Source organism: Pyxicephalus adspersus, chromosome 11 (assembly GCF_032062135.1).
Source record: "Pyxicephalus adspersus chromosome 11, UCB_Pads_2.0, whole genome shotgun sequence".
Lineage (NCBI taxonomy): Eukaryota > Metazoa > Chordata > Amphibia > Anura > Pyxicephalidae > Pyxicephalus > Pyxicephalus adspersus.
In genome coordinates this window covers 9,382,592-9,402,659 of record NC_092868.1, presented here as the reverse complement: position 1 = coordinate 9,402,659, position 20,068 = coordinate 9,382,592, and the positions used below count along the sequence as shown (strand labels likewise).

The following is a 20,068-nucleotide window of genomic DNA, read 5'->3' as shown; positions in this document are numbered from 1 at the left end:
ATGTACAACTCAGCATGTAAAGTGTTTAGAGGCTACCAGAATATATTTTTTATTGCCATGTAGTCCAATGAATGAGACAGAAACTGGTATATCCACCCTTTACTTGCAAAAAAATTATCAACATGTATATATACAAAAACATTTTTAGATAAGAAAGTATCGATCCGGAATGAGGTATTTGTACAGAAAAAGATTTTCAGTTTTGCCTCCATATGCAGCAGCCATAGTAAAAGCAGAGTGAGACAAGGCCCACTGTATCTTCAATAAAATCCACAGTCAGAGAAGAACATTCTAGATAAATCAGCAACACGTTTCCCTGGTCGGCTTGCCCCTGTTCTGTGAGGTCTTCTTTATTCCTGGATGCCACATTTTAGATTGGCAGGGACGGCAATATCTGTGCAGGGACACGATACAGAAGTGAGCATAAATCCAGGAAAACAGTCACGTGCATTGCTCAAAAACATATAAATCAGATTTTCATGGCCAAGGAACCCTTGAAATAACTTTCAGGTCCTAGGGAAGCCCTGCTATCATTACTATATCTATGCAAATATTCTCATGATGCCATTAGTGAGTGTCACTACAATAAGAGGCCAATCTGACAAGTAGGAATTGTCTTCTATTACTATATCCACAGAGTTGCTTAGATTTGGTAATATTGATTTTAGGCTCCTTACGTTATTCCTATATATATAAATATATATTTTTTTTATATATATAAAATATTTATTGCTGTGCATACAATTACATTTCTTGCATAGAATACATTGGTAACACATGGCATTAAACCACAGTGACATCTTGTGGTAAAGGAGAGTATTGCACATAAAATGTTCTCCCATAGCAGTATAAACAAGACACAATCAGAAAAAAACTTTTCTATGCAAAGGTCATGATCACCTACACAAAATATTTTTAGAATTCCATATAAGTTGATTATAAATAATTTTTCCAACCTACACAATCAGTGAAAGCCAAAAGTTTTGTTAATACAAAAAATACAAACTAGAGTATGTCCATTATCCAATTGGGCTATCCTCAAGAAAGGCATTTGTGTGTAAATCATAAACCTGACAATCACAAATGCTTCGGTACATACCTTACCCCAACTATTCTTTCTTTTTAAGAACTTGCCTTAAAAGAAACCTGCCCTTTCTTTTGAAAAATCAATGTAGCATGTAAAACAGAAGCAAAATCCATTTTGTTATTTCATATTATAAATTTTCCTTTGCATTTTAATCTGCAGCTGCTGCAATTTTCTAAAACTAAAAAAAAAAACCTGAGGGTTTCTGTATAGTCATCACTATAAGACCACATGTGTTTTTGCTGGTGCGAACCCCTCATTTATTGAAAGCCCTGGCACATTCACACAGAAGACAAGTATGTGAATTATCACAGTACCAATGGGCTTCATGCAGCAGTCTAATGCCTGAGCTTACTCTCACCTATCTGGGCTGGTCTGGGCAGGTTCAGGTTATTCATGATCTTGACAAATTCAGCCTCGTTCTTGGTCAGTCGGGGGTTCAATCGCTTCTCCTCGCCAACCGTGGTCACGGTCTGACCTGTAACAAGAAGAAAAAGCATTAGAAACTACCTAAAGGTGGAGGGCTTCTGGCTTCTTTATGTGGACTTATGTTATTATTATTATTATTATTATTATTATTATTAAACAGGATTTATATAGCGCCAACATATTACGCAGCGCTGTACATTAAATAGGGATTGCAAATGACAGACTAATACAGACAGTGATACAGGAGGAGAGGACCCTGCCCCGAAGAGCTTACAATCTAGTAGGTGGGGAAATTTCACACACAAAAGGATGGGAGATATGTAGTGTGGGAAGTAGTGATGGTTTCAAATGACAGAAGAAGCCGGGTAGGCAAGTTTGAAAAAATGGGTTTTGAGTGCTCTTTTAAATGAGCAGAAAGTAGGAGCAAGCCGAATAGGACGAGGAAGACCATTCCAGAGAGTTGGAGCAGCTCTAGAGAAGTCTTGTATCCTTGCGTGTGATGAGGTTATGAGTGAGGAAGTCAGTAGTATGTCATTGGAGGAGCGGAGAGAGCGGCAGGGGGAGTATTTTTTAACCATGTCAGAGATGTAAGTGGGACAATAACTGTGTAGGGATTTGAAGGCAAAGCACAGGAGCTTAAATTTGATTCTAAGGTGAAAAGGAAGCCAATGGAGAGAACTACAAAGAGATGTAGCGGAAGAGGAGCGGAGGGAAGGATGGATGAGTCTGGCTGCAGCATTCATAATAGATTGTAGAGGAGAGAGTCGGGTTAGTGGAATACCAGCGAGAAAATGCCAGTCTATGGTCTGCCAGTTAATCTTCCCAGTATCCCCACCCCTGGGGTTAGACCTCCGGATGCCTCCAAATCTAGAAACACCCTATTCATACCATGCCAAGCAAAGGTAACCCCTGCTGAGTGCCAAGCTATAGCCCTGGATGAGCAAGGGACAGCAGCTCAAAGGTTTTCTCCAAACCTAGACTGGCTTTTAAGGTTTACCAGTGCAGGGCAGTTGGTTTTTGGTAGCATTCCCAACTTTGTTAAGTAAAAAAGACAGCACCACAAAAACAGACTAAATATGAACACAACAAGAAGTGTCAAAAGTTTCACACTCACCAGTGTAGTCATGAGCTGGGTACAGGAAGCAGCTTTCAGGCAGGCTGAAAATCTTGCTGTGCACAGAATTGTACAGAGTGTTGGGACAACCTGCACAACACAACAACATTTATTAATAGGAAAATAACAAAAGTACAAAAAGGTACACGGACTATAAAATCATCAGTGTGTTTTTGGAGCAAATCAATGGCTGCACAGAAGGAAGGATAATCTGTAGGGGATTTAATTATATTAAAAGGCTTCTGCATGCGGATAGAAATATTCTAGGTTCCAGGCGCAGGGCCAGTCCTTAGTTCCTTCTCACATGATCCCCTCCTAGACACTGCAGCTCCCAGGGTAAGGGTTTAGGTTACAGAGGCTGTGCAGTCAGTGTAGATAGAAAGCAGTGAGCAATACTAGGTGCGACTATGGACTTAGGAATTAGATATGCCTCCTTTAGCATTTACTCCTTGTAGTGCTAAGCAGGCACAGGCTACATGAAGGTGACAACTCTGCCCCATATTTAGGTGCAGTGCAGCATCATAGCCAACACAGAAAGCAGTATGAGGTGGAATTCACTGGCAGGATTAATGAGTATTGACAAGGCTTTGCTTGCAACCCATTTTTCTTTATGGGAGGATATCACTCAACTTCCATGCAAAGTTTTACCAGTTATATCCAAGCATTTAGACCTCTGTACTATAATGCATCACCTACAAATCCAGACATAAACCTTAGGCAGAGAATGGACATGCAGGTATGATAGAGAAGCATTAAATGGTGCTGCTTATCACATTTGGGAGTAGTGATATAAGATTTTGCCAGAAACTCATTGCTCGTTACTGGTCAGGGTCTGTCAGGGCTCAGAGGAGATTTCCCCAGTAACCCCTGGTTGTTGTCTCATGCCCCCCTACCCTACACCATGGTTCAGAGCTCACATCTATGTGTTTTAGAACTGCATGTAATATTTGTGCTTGCTATTTTTTTTTCACATGGCTCCTTCCAACAGGCTGAAGGCAGAACTATAAAAGCGGAAGAAAAGTCGGATGTCCTTATGATGTTCTGAGGACCATCAAGCACAACACCCGTCTCCCTCCCTTAATCTCTGTTCTTCTCCTTCACACCATTGTATATAAGACAAACAGCTGACATGTTCTGACACAGAAAGGAGCAGAGTAGCTGGTATGAACCCACCTTGCTGGAAGTCTGTACGACCACAGCCTCGGATGAGCAGAGCGTCCCCAGTAAAGGCCATGCTTTTATCATTCAGAACATAGGTAAGGCAACCGTCTGTGTGGCCAGGGGTAGACCGAGCCTCCAGGGACTACAAGACAAAGAATTATTATCAAATGTTTAAACACATACACAAAATAATTTATGAATTAATTGTTTATTCTTTAACAAAAATGTTAAAAGAAGGCTTAACTCATTCATTTTTCCACAATAAACATGGATGTTCTAAAGCAGCCTATTTATTATGGGGATCCTCTGAAATAACTTTCAGGTCTCTGGGAACCCCTACCAATATTTATACGTCCAGTTCCTGGTACATTTTCCTGGTGGTCAGTGGGACTAATACCTATTACATTGCTGGACATTATGAAGAATGCCACCCTTACAGAGAGCCAAAAAGATCATTGTGTTTGTTAAACTGACCTAAGGGGCACAAATTGCTCAAGCCCCACTATTAACCTCAGGAGGAACCCCAGGGTTCCAGCGAACCTTGGCTGAGAATTACTGTTCTTAAAGCAGACCTAAACTCAACATTTTTACTGCACATAGAAAAAGGTAGACACCCCTTCTAAATAAGGTAAAAATGTTTTTGTTTTGTTAAATGCAACACCCTTTTAAAAAAAATATAAATAAATAAAAAGCTGCAGCATCGCCCCTTTAAGTATTGAGCCGTAGCGTTTAAGACTTTATGGGAGTGCAGAGCCTCCTGGATAACTACGTTGTGCATCCCGGGAGGCTCTGGGGCATTTTTTCCACCAAGGGGAAAGAGAAGCTGATCTCACGCATTCTTCACAGCGGCTACGCCACCCAATCTCACCCCTGTGCAGTGCAAGATTGGATGACATAACAAGAAGAACAGAAGAGAAAATAAGAAGATGGCAGCACCTGATGCTTCCTATGCACTGGGATGAAGAGGAATCCCAGGACAATGTGGGACTGGATCGTGGGAAGGACCAGCCCCATCGAGGGACCTGCCAGATTAAAGGTAAGTGTAGATTTTTTGTTTTTAGTTTAGTTCCACTTTAAGTATTATTTTACATTAGGTCCCTAATTAATGTACAGCGCTGTGTAATAGGTTGGCGCTATATAAATCCTGTTTAATAATAATAATGTCAACTCAGAATATGTATTTAGAATAGCCACTAGATGGCAGTGTAGCACAAGAAACTTAATAGGGAGCAGAAGGGGTACCAATGGCAATTGCAATGGTGGGGTTTCCTTTAAACAATACAAACCAAAACACTGGTCACTGACCCCTCCACCCTCAGCTTGTTGAATGAGCTATAAAGAAGCATCAGCATGTAAACGCGGTCATTACACCATCCTCCTGTTAGAATGCTGCCAGTGTTAGACTGAACACACACAACATTCAGCAAAGTATAAATTAATTCACTGTACTGCTCCTCCTTTTTCAGGCTCAGTCTGACTCTGCAGGATAATAATGGAAACTAAGAACAGAGCAGATCTACGAATACTGGTTATATGTAGAATTAATCTATTCATTATTGAACATGAGAGAATGCAATGCTAATCTTTAACCTTTTTAACGGAAACCAATGTTTAATGTGCAATACTCACAAAGTTTCCAAACTTAAGGAGGTCTCCTTCCTGAATGTGGAGGTCAGCGATGGCCCCGCTGTCCTTGGAAATGACACTTCTACACCCGGGCAGCAGCTTCTTCAGCGCTCCGGTGCCGGTGATGTGATCGGCATGGCAGTGAGTGTTGGCTGGCAGAACATGAAGATACACAGATCAGCAGGATGACACCAAAATGATCCTTTATAGAACAACAGCTACGAAAAACCGATATCAAATATAAAGAATGCCCTCATATAGCAGAACTGTAACTGGGATGGTTGCATTCATTTTTTTGTTGGCCTTTTAAGGCTTCTGACCGGTTATGTGACATGCTAGGAGCTTTTTTCCTGGATGATATATCTCTGTATCAGAATAAAGACGCACGTCTCCCAAGAGGCAGAGCCATGACCCCTGCGCTCCCCCAATCCTCTGTATGAAGCTGGGGACCATTCAAACAAAAAGACAGAGGACACCTTGTGGAGAAAAAGAGGTACTGCAAGTTACAACTCCAAATTAGGAGCCCATTCTTATACGCCGGGACCATGTGGTGGTCCAATTCTCACAAAAATCAGACCTGAACTTTGTTGCACCCATTTGGCCCATTGTGAGGAATGAATGGCATTGCACAACCCTTGGCAATCACAATGCATATATGATGGGGCCCTTAAACCCCGTCCCTATCCATGCAGCAGCATTGATGTGCGTTGTACAGAGTACATGGGCATTGCAGCCAGGCCGCCCACTTGTTTTTTCCCAATTTAAAGAGCGGAAATTTTTAACTACCATGCCATAGCAAAGTTCACTTATTTTATAGCTTTATTGTTTATTTGTTGCGGGACAAAGTCTTAAATCAAGGCGTTGGCGGTCATGTGACTTAATAAAGTGTTTTATATTTTGCAGTTATAGGGCACAATAGCCCTCGTCTACACCGCATGTAGTCACGTATTGCTCATAAATACAGAAGCGCAGAGCATTGTGGGATTGCTGGTGCTCCTGTTGGAGGTCGTGAGACAATTACAAAAGCAGGGGAAGAAATGAAGACACCAGGGAATGTCCATTTACCAACAAAGTACTCCTGCCTAGGGTGCAGCAGGGGCCTTAGGTTTATGGTGAATAAAAGAAAAAAGGTAGCAGTTTTTGTTTTTTCCAGGACCATCTGTAATGTCATACCCTGTTGATCCTGCCACTAGATCAGTTATTTTTCACACTTCTTGTAAGGGAAGTCTGTCCAGCAGAAGTAGAAGTTACAGATGTTCAGTTAGTGACACAGATTTAAGTACTGATCTGCATAAACAGCCAGGAAACTTTCATTTTCTTGATCATTTTGATGATCCCTTTTTCTCCAGCAGATGGTGCTGTGCTACACTCCCCCAAGCTTCCTTCTTTAAACCCCAATATACAATTATTTCTCATTTCAGTTGTGCTAGACCAGGATTCTTCTTTGCAGAACCAGAATGAGTCCCGGAGGCAGCGATTCCTCCCTTATCAAAGGGACCAGTGGGGTGTTTCAATCAGACAAAGGGATCTGCAAAGCGAGCAGTTTGCGCTAACCCATAGTGCTCTAGGAATCCTTTGCCATGTAAAAAATATTTACTTGAAAAAGACTGAAAAGATATATTAGGATAGAAAAAAAGCTTTAAAAAAGCTGGAGAAAAAAAACATTCACCCTTGCAGTTGATCCCCCACTACACGGTCCTTGTCACCTTGTAGGGATGGTGGTAGGGTAAGAGATAAACTTTATTTTTCGTTCTTTTGGATATCTTTTGCTACAGGAGACTGGCTGCCTCCTCATTAGCCTCGCACCATGCAGGACCAGCACTCCTGCATTGAACAGGACACCAAATACCCCGTAGAGCAGTGTTTTTCAACTTTTTTTGAGCCACGGCACATTTTTTTACATTGAAAAAATCCTGCGGCACACCACAAATCAAAAATGTTACAAAATGACACTCTGTAGCTAATTCTTTTGTCTCTAAGAATAAACAAGAAAACTGTTACCTACTGCCACCCACTGACATGGAAGAGTATTACATTACTCTGCCAGTCACTACAGCACAGACACTCGACAATGGTAATTAGATAATTTCCCACGGTACACCTAAAGATCTCTCATGGCACACTAGTGTGCCGCGGCACAGTGGTTGAAAATCACTGCCGTAGAGCATAAAGAAGAGCGCCATCTGCTGGCAGACAGAGGAATAGGGTACATTTATCTTTTAATTTATTGTCCCTTAGGTGAGAGGAGGGAGAGGATGTTCTTCATACTGGATTCCCATTTTAATTGGCTTATAGTCATTATAACTCCCCTGTTCGGAAGAATTACAATGGCTGCCACTTCCGACCTTCCCTACTACAAGTTCTCCAGATTGCATTCTGGTCCCTTTAGGAATCAGCAATCTTACAATTTCTCATATAGGCCCCTTCCTATAGTAGCCATTACAGCGCCCCCTTGTGGGTACAACCCAGAGCATTCTGTACCTGCATAGACCATTTTCAGGCCGAGATCCTTGATGAGTTTGGCATCGCGGTTGGCAGTTTCCAGTACGGGATCGATCAGAACGGCCTCCTTACTGGACTCATCGGCGAGCAGATAGGTGTATGTACAGCTGACAGGCTCAAAGAGCTGCAAGAGGGAGGAAAGAGGACAATTAGCCAATTATAATCCTCAGAGAGACCACAGAATGAAAAGTTGTCACCGGACCAACAAGTACACAATATTCATTATCATGTTGGATGAAGCTCTGCTGAACTTCCAGTTTTTATCAGTAAATTACGTTCCAGGTGCAATAAAAACTTGGGAAACAGCCACAGCCTGAAGAGTAGGGCCTGTTCCCTGCCAGTGTACAGAAGGAGGACTGGAGCTCTATGGAAGCAGAGGCCCCACTGCCGAGGTCCGACCCCCTCCCACACCTATAGTCAGGTCTAAATCTCATCAATCTGTAAAGATCCTGATCTAATTGTATTTTTTTTTTGCTCCCCTTGCTGCATTAAGAAGGCTGAATCTTTAGCCATCCTGATTCGCCAGGCTGGAATGATGCAACTCTTGCACATGTGTGTAGGAGTAAATTCGGGGGTGTGCTGGGACACCCAGCATAGCTCAGTATATGATGCCAGGTATGCATGTGCAGCACAGTGCAGGATGCCAGGATATGCTGGGTGTCTCTGCACCCCCCATAGTGCTGCCAGGACTTGAAAAAACCACACGCATGCGCAAGAGGTAAGTCATAAAGAGAACGTGTGCAGCTCAGTGTACAGGTAACAGGCAGGTAAGTCGTTTTATTGCCTGTCCCTTCTGCAATACAAATCCTGCCTGCATTCAGTTATATAGCGGAACTTTGCACAGCAGGATTAGTGGCTCCAGTGTGCGCAGAAAACTACCGCTTTATACCCCCAGGGGGAGCCAATCTGGCTGACACCCCTGCATGTGATGCCCTTACTTTTATACTCCCATTAGGTAAGTGACAGGTTCTCTTTGATAAATTCACATAATAAATATTTACTCTGAAAACATTAAAGCTATCACAGCAATCTGATAAATATTTGGCAAACATGATAAATATTACAATTTAGGTGATAGACTGCAATGTCATCTACATCTCCTCTCCCCCTGATGGCTGCAATCTGCATTGGCAGAGTTCTGACCCTACTCAGCGTCCTGCACCTCCCCGCAGCATCCCTCCCCCCTTATTGCCACACATCCGCCTCCTTTCATCACACATGTGTCACCCTGCAATCACTGATAACATTTACTGGTCAGACTTGATGGAACGATCATTTGCTTTAAACTTGGCTGTGTAACAATGAAACTTCATGGAGGAAACAACTTACAACTTAGAAATTTTTTTGACCCCCTCTGCATCCAGTGCAAAGTTGCCCCTGATTTTTAAATATGCACCCAGTGCCAGGTCCAGATCAGACATTTCCAGGCCCCTCTCCATTATTTAAAAGTCCCAGAATTGCAAAAGCCAAGCTGCACTGGGAGTTCCCTCCTGCCCTCCTCCAATGGCAGCCCTGCCTGGTGCAATCTGGCTCCCCAAATTTCTGCACTACCTTCATGGCTGCTAGGACTACATATCCCATGAGCACTTGCACTGCTGGCTGATGTGCAGGCACCAATGTTTGATTCCATGTACTGCACAAGGTTTGCCAGCCTCTCCTGTGCGTTTATATTCTGCTGTTGCCCCTTTAAGGAGGGGGGTGCAAGGCGTGCACACTAGGGTGCCTACGGATTGGCACAACAGGACGAAGGTTATAGTCACAGCAGCCACAGCCTGAGCTCTGAAACATGAGAGAAGGATCCTATAGAAGCAGAGGTCTCTCTGCAGAGATACAAGTTGGCGCTCTACAATCAGAAGGTGACTCTATGCCGAACCTCTGCAGAGAGACCATAGGCAGCTAATACACCAAAACCCATCATGGAGCTCCATAAGCAATACAACCATAGTGAGGCTTTGGAATTGGGGGTTTCCCAAAAAACAGAACAGGGGCCTCAAAGTCCCCTGGAACGTCTCATTGGTTGCATTATAGAACTCCAGGTAAAGATCCGTTCTGAGTGCCGGCTGCCGGTATAGATTGGCATTATCATGGCGCCACCATTGGGTGCAAATCAACAAGGATAGGGGAAGGGTCAATATCAGTCCCTATTCACTTATAACCAGGTGAATCATTGGCTCAGGATGCCCATTTACCTCATCCAGGTAGGAGGGGACCCCAAACCTATTGATCATCCAATCAGCTGACCCCTCCCCCAGGTTGACCAATCAGAATTAGAGTTCCTCCCAATACAAACACCAATGAGAAATCTCCCAATGTTGTGACCTATACTGCAGATGTCAGGTTCCTCCTTCACTTTACAGACTTCCTCTCATTTCCCGTTGAGTCCCAGAAACAGGAAGTGAAGAGAAATCTCCCCAGTGATGTGACATCCAGCAATAAAAAAACCCCAAAGGAAGTTCTATGGTTTCAGACTGTGTAAAGAAGAAATAAATGATGGGGAGACACCGAAATGTCAGCGGGAATGCAAAAAGGGTTAACCCTTTGCTCCCATATGTCCCTAAAACCTAGAAGCAGCACTTACCTGCCTGAAGATAAGTCCTTTTCCAGCTGCTGCCATGGCACAGTACCTACGAACTCCTCCGAGAAGGAGCTTATTAATAATAGTGACACTCCCCATCTCCACACCCGGTGACCGCAGAGACTGCCAGCTTACTGTATGTGCCCCGGTCCCTTATCGCCCCGAGGCAACCACGCCTCCGTCACTTTACATCCAATCACAAGCCTAAGGCGACGGGGCGTGGTCTGATTTTATGACAAATGTTGACAGCCGGGGGCGTGGCTTAGTCTTATGACAACCTTAGAGACTGGAGGCGTGGTCTGATCTTATGATAAACGTAGAGAGTCTGGGGCGTGGTTTGGTTTTCAGACAAGTGGACGGAGCAAGTGGGCATTGCTTGATGTAAGCGCGCTGTGGGGGCGTGGTTTAGGTGAGAAGGGGCGTGGTCATAAGGTACAGAGCTGGCTTTTGCTGTGCTGTGATGTGCAGGCTTGGTGAACTACAAATCCGAGCATGGCCAGATAAAATAATAATTGATGATTCATGGACTATTTCATGCATATTGCATGCAAAATAATTTTTCTAAATATGCAAACACATTCTAATATTGCCACTCACATATCCACCTCATGGTGAGTGCAGCTCAGCTGCAATACTCACTTTAAATCCAGAGCTGTCCCCTATAGTGCCTTCCAGTTGCAGATACCAGGGCATCATGATCTTGCATTATGTTCTCAGAGCTCACATCAGCCTAGATTGAAGGTTTTGATCCCCTCTCATCTCTGGTGACTGCCCCTTCCGCCTACCCCATGGCCTGGGTCTGATCAGGACCAGCCTCACCATTGTACACAAATTCAGGTGAAAAGTTCAGAATATATTCATCCTCAGGGAAATTTACATCTTTATTATTTACATTCAGCAAACACTACAGAGCAGCTGGCTCGGCGGTGCAATCTGGAATCTGGAATCAGGCATCTAATCAGGTGATCAACTGGGCGGGGCTTACACAATGTCCACCAGTAACACCTGCAAAGAGCATCATGTGACCATTGGAACGTAAATGGGCCACTGGCCTGGAATTTAAGTGGTCAGATCCAAAGTGAATCCATTATATGACATTGTGGATGGGCTACAAGATCTCCCTTTTGCCATGGTGTCACCGGGACAGGAAGTGCTGGGAGATCTCCACCACAATGCTGACAATGAATGAAGATGTATTTGGTAGAGAAGGGTCAGAAAGCTATGTCAAGGTCTTTGCAGCTCCCGGTCCAGCACCATTGGGAATGGTTGGACAGGGCCAATGGGCAATGTGGTTGTGTTTGATGCTCGGGATCAAGAACACGAGGACATGATCTCCCACTAAGAGAAGGAACGTTCAAGTGTAAAGCTTGGTCCACATGGTCGGTGGCTCTTGGTGGCATTGTGTCCCCAACCAATAGGCCCATTTTTAGGTGTCTGATCATTGGGCACTCTACTGTTCTATCATGGATTCTTTATGGGTGGCCATGGGTGTAGCGTCCTGATCACAGGCAAAGCTTTTGGCCATAAGGAAGCAACAACCACACTGCAACCTCCCCACCCAGGAAAACCAGTCCTACCCTAATGGGTATTTATTGGGCAATGGTGGAGCAGATGCTTGCAAGAAGCCTGGTGTTGGTGTTGGGAGCCATTCAACAGTAACCCAATCTAAACCCAAAACCAGTTGTGATACATTGCCACTCATTTGATGGAGTTTTTATATAATGTATACCAGTTTGGGATAAATGATAGCCAAGGAGCATCATGATGGACCTCATGGTCCTTGTCTGCCATCATTCTGGTGTTTCCATGACCCATCCGAATACAAACCAACCAGTTCAGGGTTAATGGGTTCATCATATTTGTTTTAGTCATCAATATCATTTCTTTGCTCATTAGTGTTATATTGTTATGGAAAACTTCATAATAAACAAACTCATTACGATAAATAATTAATTACTAATTCGGCCACCAAGGACGCTGGTTCCTATCCCCATGGCCATGTACTTCACCATTGACATCACCGTGTGTTATTCAGTGGCTGTTGGGTTGCTTTCATCTGTCTGGTTTCAGAATTTGTAAGGAGGTCAAAATCCAAGTGTGCAGTGTGGGGGGCCATATGTGCAATGTGGGGCCAAGTGTGCAATGTGGGGGCCATATGTGCAATGTGGGGCCAAGTGTGCAGTGTGGGGGCCATGTGTGCAGTGTGGGGGCCAGGTGTGCAGTGTGGGGGCCATGTGTGCAATGTGGGCCAAGTATGCAGTGTGGGGCCAAGTGTGCAATCTGGGCCATGTGTGCAATGCGGGGGCCATGTGTGCAATGTGGGGCCAAGTGTCAGTGTGGGACCAAGTGTGCAGTGTGGGGGCCATGTGTGCAATGTGGGGGCCATGTGTGCAGTGTGGGGCCAAGTGTGCAATCTGGGCCATGTGTGCAAGGTGGGGCCAAGTGTCAGTGTGGGACCAAGTGCGCAGTGTGGGGGCCATGTGTGCAATGTGGGGGCCATGTGTGCAATGTGTGCACCTGATTTTTACTTCATATTTGTATGATACATAAATGCCAAGACATAACATGCAATAAATAGACGTAAAAAGATGTGTGATTAAGGCTAGGTTTTTTGGTATACAGATATAGCCATGAACAGAACATCATATTTGGTGATCACATAAAAGGTCCGGACACGTTTCGCCGATTGGATTCCTCAGGGGATTCTTAGAGACTCTGATTTTAGTCATTGATCACTTGGTCGTATAGGTTGTGAGAGGAGCAATACTTTTTGTATATAAGGTTATGTCTGGGGGTTCATAGACTTTTGGAGCTGCTATAATTTTTCAAGGAGAGTGGTAAGGAGATGGAAAGAAGTTTTATCCTGATATTGTTCTTGTGGGTATTTCTGAGGGTAGAAATGGCCAGGGACAGCTTAAGGAGAGCCTCTCCAAGTAAATATTAAAAAACTTGGACGCCATAAAATGCCCCTCTTTCCTTTATCTTTTCCTGTATATGATATTTATTGTAACAGGGCTGGCTCAAAACTAGTTGAAAGAATATAAGGGAAAAGCTCAGACTTCTCCTTCTAATTTTTACTTCTTTGCAGTGGATTTAATTCCCATTATATACCATCTCCAGTCTGGGTATATATAAGTCTGTCCTTGGGCAGCAAAGTGGTGGGCACTTTGGTCTTAGAGGACCAGGGTTCCAGATTCCAATCTAAGCCAGTATACGCTGTACATGGAGTTTGGTTTCCCCCCACATCCCAAAAACATGCTGGTAGGTTAATTGCCTTCCTCCCATATGGCCTTAGGCTATGGTAATGACATATGACTATGGTGGGGTCATTAGATTGTGAGCTCTTCAGGACAATGGACAATATTGCCTGTCCCTTTTTTAATAACCAACCTGCCTGCTCGCAATTTTGAATGTATAGTTAGTATAGTAACTGTATGCATTAACATTAAGGGACGCCATTCAATTAAATGGGCAGCTCCAAAAAAAAACTGTACCCTTTGTTTCAAGCTGTCCCGACCATCACAACATGTAGACACACACACACATGTATACATGCCACCAGTGCCACAACACCTAGGTGATCCTTAAATCCCAACCTATGACCTCCAATAGCATATTAATGTGACACCTGTAAATCAAAGGTACAAGTGTCCAGTGTGCAGTGTTATCTGCAAATAATAACTATCTGTCTTGAGGACCCAAAAAGTCCCTGTGCAGGTTTAAATGACATAAGAATAACCTGTGAATCCCAGGATTCATTCATTATGTTCCTTTAGATTGGTAATCTGTCACTGGATAGATAGGATTGGAATCCTTGAATTCTGATCATCATCACCAGTAGATAACATATACATGACTGTCAGAGTAAGTTTACAATTGCAAGTCATCGTGATCCTTCCACCTGTCCCTGACAATCCAAGCTCATCTGTTGTATGCTGGTGAACAACATTCTATGTATCAGTTGTACACTGTAAACAAAGTGACTGAACATAATTATATTAACATAAATGTAGCATTCAAACGGTTAGCCTAATGTTTCTCATCCAGGGGTCCTCCAGTGGTTCCTTGACCAATTTGCATCTGCCAGGTCAGTTTAAGGGACACCAATGATCTTTTTGGCTATCTGTAAGGGTGACATTGTTCTCAATGGATAGCAATGTAAGAAGCATTCTTCCCAAGACCACCATGCTAATATACTGTGATTTGTGGATATAGTAAGTATAGGAGGGGTTCCCTAAAAACTGAAGGTTGAAAAAGGCTGGCTTAGCCTAATCTTGTTAACTTTAAATCATAAATATTTTTTAGGGTAGAGGTCAGGTTATGAAGATTTCTCGGATATGTGCCACATCCCAACAAGATATCTTAAACTTACAGGTATCACAAGCAAATCACTGGACTTTTTAGGCACAGAGTTTAAAATAAATAAAAAATATAACATACATTTTCCACATCATGGCAAGGTCTCACATGGGTCAGATGGTATCTTTGACTTTTCTACGTGTTTCGCAAGCCTAAACCCGCTTCATCAGGAAATTATTGAGACTTAACAACATATAAAGATCCACAATATCTGGTTTACAATTATTTCATTACATTAATAGGTATCTCCTCCAAACAAAAAGAGTACTGACTCAGTACTCTTTATGTTTGGAGAAGATACCCACCTTAGAGTGTTGTTGTCAACATTTTCCAAGAATTGGTATGTAAAATATCTGTTTAAAGCACCTAATAATGTTCTTATAGAATTAATAGAACACTTGGGGGGTAAGAGGTGGCGGTGCCAAGTGCTACATATATAGAAAAGTTCAAATAGTAATATGAATTCATATGATTGCCTGTAGCCCTGGATCAGAAGTTGCTGTTGTAGTTTTCAATGTAGCTATCCTTTACAATTAAATTGTTTCATCATATGCTCATTTTGAATTTCCCAACTCGATTCCTGGCTTACATCAAAGCTGTAGTCTCCAGGGTTGTCTTTTTTTATTACCAAATGTGTAATTAAACCGTGAGCCAGAAAAATAAGTAAAAGACGGAGCCAGTAAAAGAAAACCTAAGCTGCAGACTCTCCCAGTAACAAAGCATTGTAGCAAGGATGAGCATGACCTTGCAGCCTCCATCTAAAATCCTTAAATAGGATTTTTTTTTTCTGTCCCAACAAACTCCTTCTAATGCTACTACCATTATTTTAACTACATTTTACTCTTCTCCATTACTTCGTCCACAAAAGATTTATGTATCTAAAAACATAAATGATGGCCATATACTAAAGCATGACATCTATTCTATGTATGCACTATAGCACCTTGTAAAGTGCCGCTGAGGAGGTAAGAAGTCAGAAAAGGTGGAATTCCCATCATGTTGGTGTGTGGTGACACACGTACACAATTGTTGATTACTATTCTTCAGAGGCGTTTCTGAAAACAAGTGTCTAGAGTTTAACTCTTCCTGTTCTTCAAGATGCCATTCAATAACTGCAAGGTCGGATTCTTCGTCCTAAAATCTGTTGTCCCATTGAGGTCAGGCCAGTTGGGTACTTTGTGGCACGATGGAGTGTAGGTGTATTGCCTCAATCTATCGCAATGCCATTCTTGATAGTTAATAGTGGGCTCTGTGATATGTAGAAGGGAATCTTGAAGATAAGGGTTGATCTCCTTTAACAAAGAGATTCCCAACAAGGGCTCCTGGGACCCTGGGGTTCCTCTAGATGTTTCTAGGGGTTTCTTAAGCAATGAGCAATTTGTGCTTTTCAGAAAAAGAGACCAATGATCCACAAATGCAATACCAATCCACCACCAAGCAGTTTTGTTGCCATCCCTTGCTGTGAAATCGCCGCCGCCAATGAAGTGTTCTCGATCATGTACAAACCCCACCAATGGGTCTTCGCCGTGTTATGAGATGGGAACCCATTGAAGAATCCTTTAACTCTACAGGTCAGCAAAAGAAGATCTGGAACCTAGCATATCCCATGACTGCAAATCCATGGAAGAAATACATTCCTTTAAGGAGTCATTTAATAAAGCTGGCAGTCATCTGGATTGTCCATTTTCAGCAAAAATACTTTACGGGCTCATTTATAAAAGTGGCGATCAGCTAATATGATCTTCACTTCTACAAATAATCAACTAGTAATTACTACTGATTACCACAGGTTTTACTACTACTATCGCATGTATAACGTGCCAATCTGCATGATTGCTACTGTGAAGATGGCAAGATTGCATTCACCACTATTAAACTGGCCATATGCCATTGCTTGAAACACCTTCATTTCCACTTTCGCCACCATTGGCACTTTTCCAAAAGTGGTGATTGCAGATGAAATTTAAAAGAATGGGCTATGTATGCAACCTTGATTTATGGCCTAAGTTGAACTGAAGTTCCTGATCACCCCTTGAAGGTTATTCTGTTATGGCGATCAAAGCACTGATCACAATTATACAAAATCAGATTGCCCTTTTAAATAAAATGTCACAAGTTTTTCAAAAAATGAGCAAAGAATAGGCAATCTGTTCCCTTTTTTTTTCTGTAATTGGATGTGAAATAAGTAAACTTTATTTGTGACGAGAAATCCCAGATTAAAGGTGCGTACACACTCCAGATGACCATTGTCCAAGTCAAACAGTCATGGTCGTCTCGGGCAAGAATCTAACATGTACAGTGGCCCCCTGACATCATTCACCAATCGGCTCTGGCTTAAGGTTTAAAGCCATTTTATGTTTTATGGTTTGGGTTTACATTGTTTAAACAGTTGAAGAACCTGTTTATAAAGTCATCTTCATGACTTTCCAAAATTCAGCATTGTTTCATTATACACCCATAAAAGAACCTTCGCTGCATGCAATATCATTTTTGGGACATTGTTACTAAGATACATTTCTTTTCTTAGATGAGGCTCATGTTGACATTCCATACAGCCGTGTAATAAAAGCCTCTGAAGTTCCTTCTTTTCTGTCTATGTAACATGATTCAGCATATTCCTCCATGTGGACGTGACCAGCAAAGTCATTCACTGGTTCATGTCCCATTGCTCGAGGAATGGGAGGGTGCAGAACTTTATTTACATCTTCCTCCAGTTAAATGGAGCTTTTGTTACAATAAATATAGAACCTCTGTCTGATTATTTAATTTCTGTCTGCATACATGATGATATAAACTCACTTTCTTTCCTACTTTTGGCAGTTGCTAGCAGGAAGAAACAGTTTCAAGGGGACAGCTGCTTTGGTGATCAATGTCAAAAGCAAGATTTGGATTTCCCCTTATTATGAAGACTACTTCTTGTAGTATGTCCAAGACAAGACGTGGTGGACAATCCTTTTAGGGCTTTGTTTGCCCTTACCCCATCCACATATAGGGGTTGTAGGCAAATTTTTTGGTATTTGCCATTCAGCTATCATTCAGATTTTACTGAGCCATTTCTCTGCCCTGGATTGAATAGAGGACAGATAAATGGCTGGAAAAAGTCTGCGCAGTAAAAGCAGAACTAAATTTAAAGGGTAATAAAATGCAAGCAGGCAGGTTGTTTGTTGCAGCCAGAACAGGTAATGTCCCTTATGCAACAACCCAAACTTACCTGCCTGATTGCAATTTTTAAAATTACACTTTCCTGCCCTCACTCTATCATGGGCACCACTATCTTCACCCAGTTCTGGATCTTTGACCATCGTAAGTGGCCAGGCTAGAATGATGTAATTCTCACCCATGTGCATGAGATTTCATTATTGCCCAGCAGCCAGGGGTATGCTGGAGTACCCGGCCATCATTATACACTCATCTGCACATAGGCAGCAAGAAAAGATTGCAAATAAACATACAAGTTTATTTATTGCAGGAGGGGCATCCCCTGTCTCTTATTCAGTTTACTTCTGCTTTAAATCTAGTTAAATGCTGCAAGCTGTTTTTTTTTAGCTGTACATGATTGTGGCAGCCTCTGACTTCATATGTGTATATCCGGCCATTTGTATGAATGACTTATTTACACAGTAGTGGATGGGGGACTGACTGATGTAAGGTAATATCCTGAACAAGTTGCAATATAAACCTCAAAAATCATCAAACACCTCCCCAGTCTTTCAAACGTCTGGACTGGAATTCAGATTTAGGGCACTGCTTAAGGAAACATTTGTATATTCAAGTTTGGAGACCCCTGGCCATTGTATCAATATAAACTTCATTGACATTTTATTGCAAACTATGTTCATTTATATGGAGTTGGCCTCCTTTTGCTGCTATAACAGCCTCCAATCTTCTGGAGAGGTTTTCCAGGGAAATTTGGGAATTGGTGTCCATCAGTCACAAAAAACATTAATAAAGAACAGGCATTGATGTTGGACGAGAAGATCTGGTTCATAATCAGTATTTTCATCTTAAAGGTCCAGTAGGGGAGAGGTCAGGACAGCTGAGTTCCTCCATGCCAAACTATAAATGAATAAAGCTAAGAATAACATATTCTGCACATTCTATCATGGAGTTGGGGTGAACTACAGGGCAGAAGAAACTCCCTATAGGATATGTCTATTTGTTTCAATACTGTACATTACATTACTTATCTACTGCACTTTTGATAATACTTATCTATCAACAACCCAAAAATCAATCACTTCAGATTCACTTCACATCTGATCTGGAATTGGCCAATGTGTACTAGATCTTTACTGTCTGCCTATTTCTATAGCTAAGAAATGGTTCTGGAATAACCATGCAGCAAACAAATTCAGAGTGCCCACTTCAGATCTGCATACTCATTCCATTACATACCGGTAACTGATTAAAAATTGACACCATTGGATTAACATGACATCTAACCAATCTGAATTCTCAGGACATGAGGTCAAAATGAGAATCCTACGTATGTAATTTAGCATAGGGGGACATATATATATGGGAATGTGGCCAAACATTTACTTGTAGTGAATCAATCAGTGTCATTTAAAACATACACCTAGAAGTATAAATTTGTGAAATTCCACCAGTTATTGGGACTATTAGAGCCAGCAGCTTCAATTTAGAAAGAATGACATGTTATAAAAAGATTACTTATTTAAATAACATTAAACATTAAACTAATATCATAAAAATATTAAAAAACATCCAATGGATGAATGGATGTTTTTTAATATTTTTATGATAGTGGTTTTTAATGTTATTAATTTTAGTTTTATAAAGTAATCTTTTTATAATAAAAGTCCTTCTTTCTAAATTGAAGCTGTTGGAGCCCTAAAAGTCCCATTATCTGGTGGAATTTCACAAATGTATACACCTAAAAGATTTACCTGCAGAAAATGTTTGGTAAATGTCAGATTCATTGTTTTAAAAAAAAAAAAGTCCCTATGCAATCAAAATTGACAGACAGTCATGTACAATCTCATGTAAAAGTGTAAAAATATTTAACGATTCAGCTCAACCAAAAAGTAACATTTTATAGTATTGTAAGAAAAAGCAGAAACCTCAATTAGATTGCAAGCCTCTAAGGCCAAATGCTTCTCTGAGCAATTTGCCACTGACCAACACACTAATGTACAGTGAGCTGTGTATATAGTGATTATAGCTGAGGTTCCCTGAGGACCTGAAAGTTATTTCA

At 41.9% G+C, this 20,068-nt stretch overlaps 1 protein-coding gene across 1 annotated transcript; it reads right to left on the bottom strand.

The window, feature by feature from the left end:
- Nucleotides 1-84: 84 nt before the first annotated feature.
- Nucleotides 85-10,660, bottom strand: ETHE1 (ETHE1 persulfide dioxygenase). The gene is made up of 7 exons (XM_072426142.1): nucleotides 10,495-10,660; nucleotides 7,896-8,040; nucleotides 5,418-5,566; nucleotides 3,801-3,930; nucleotides 2,628-2,717; nucleotides 1,446-1,562; nucleotides 85-394 (listed from the first exon to the last, which is right to left on the bottom strand). The coding sequence occupies exons 1-7, from the start codon at nucleotides 10,588-10,590 to the stop codon at nucleotides 351-353; spliced, it is 771 nt and encodes a 256-aa protein (XP_072282243.1). The 5' UTR covers nucleotides 10,591-10,660; the 3' UTR covers nucleotides 85-350.
- Between the last annotated feature and the right edge of the window lie 9,408 nt (nucleotides 10,661-20,068).

What these genes read in the sequence shown, in the direction of transcription:
- ETHE1 (XM_072426142.1), bottom strand. Translation starts at nt 10,590, where the DNA reads ATGGGGAGTGTCACTATTATTAATAAGCTCCTTCTCGGAGGAGTTCGT. An exon ending in CCTGAAAATGGTCTATGCAG is followed by an intron (nt 5,567 to 7,895) that starts GTACAGAATGCT and finishes ATGTTCTGCCAG; the next exon opens with CCAACACTCACTGCCATGCC. An exon ending in TCGTACAGACTTCCAGCAAG is followed by an intron (nt 2,718 to 3,800) that starts GTGGGTTCATAC and finishes TGTGTTGTGCAG; the next exon opens with GTTGTCCCAACACTCTGTAC.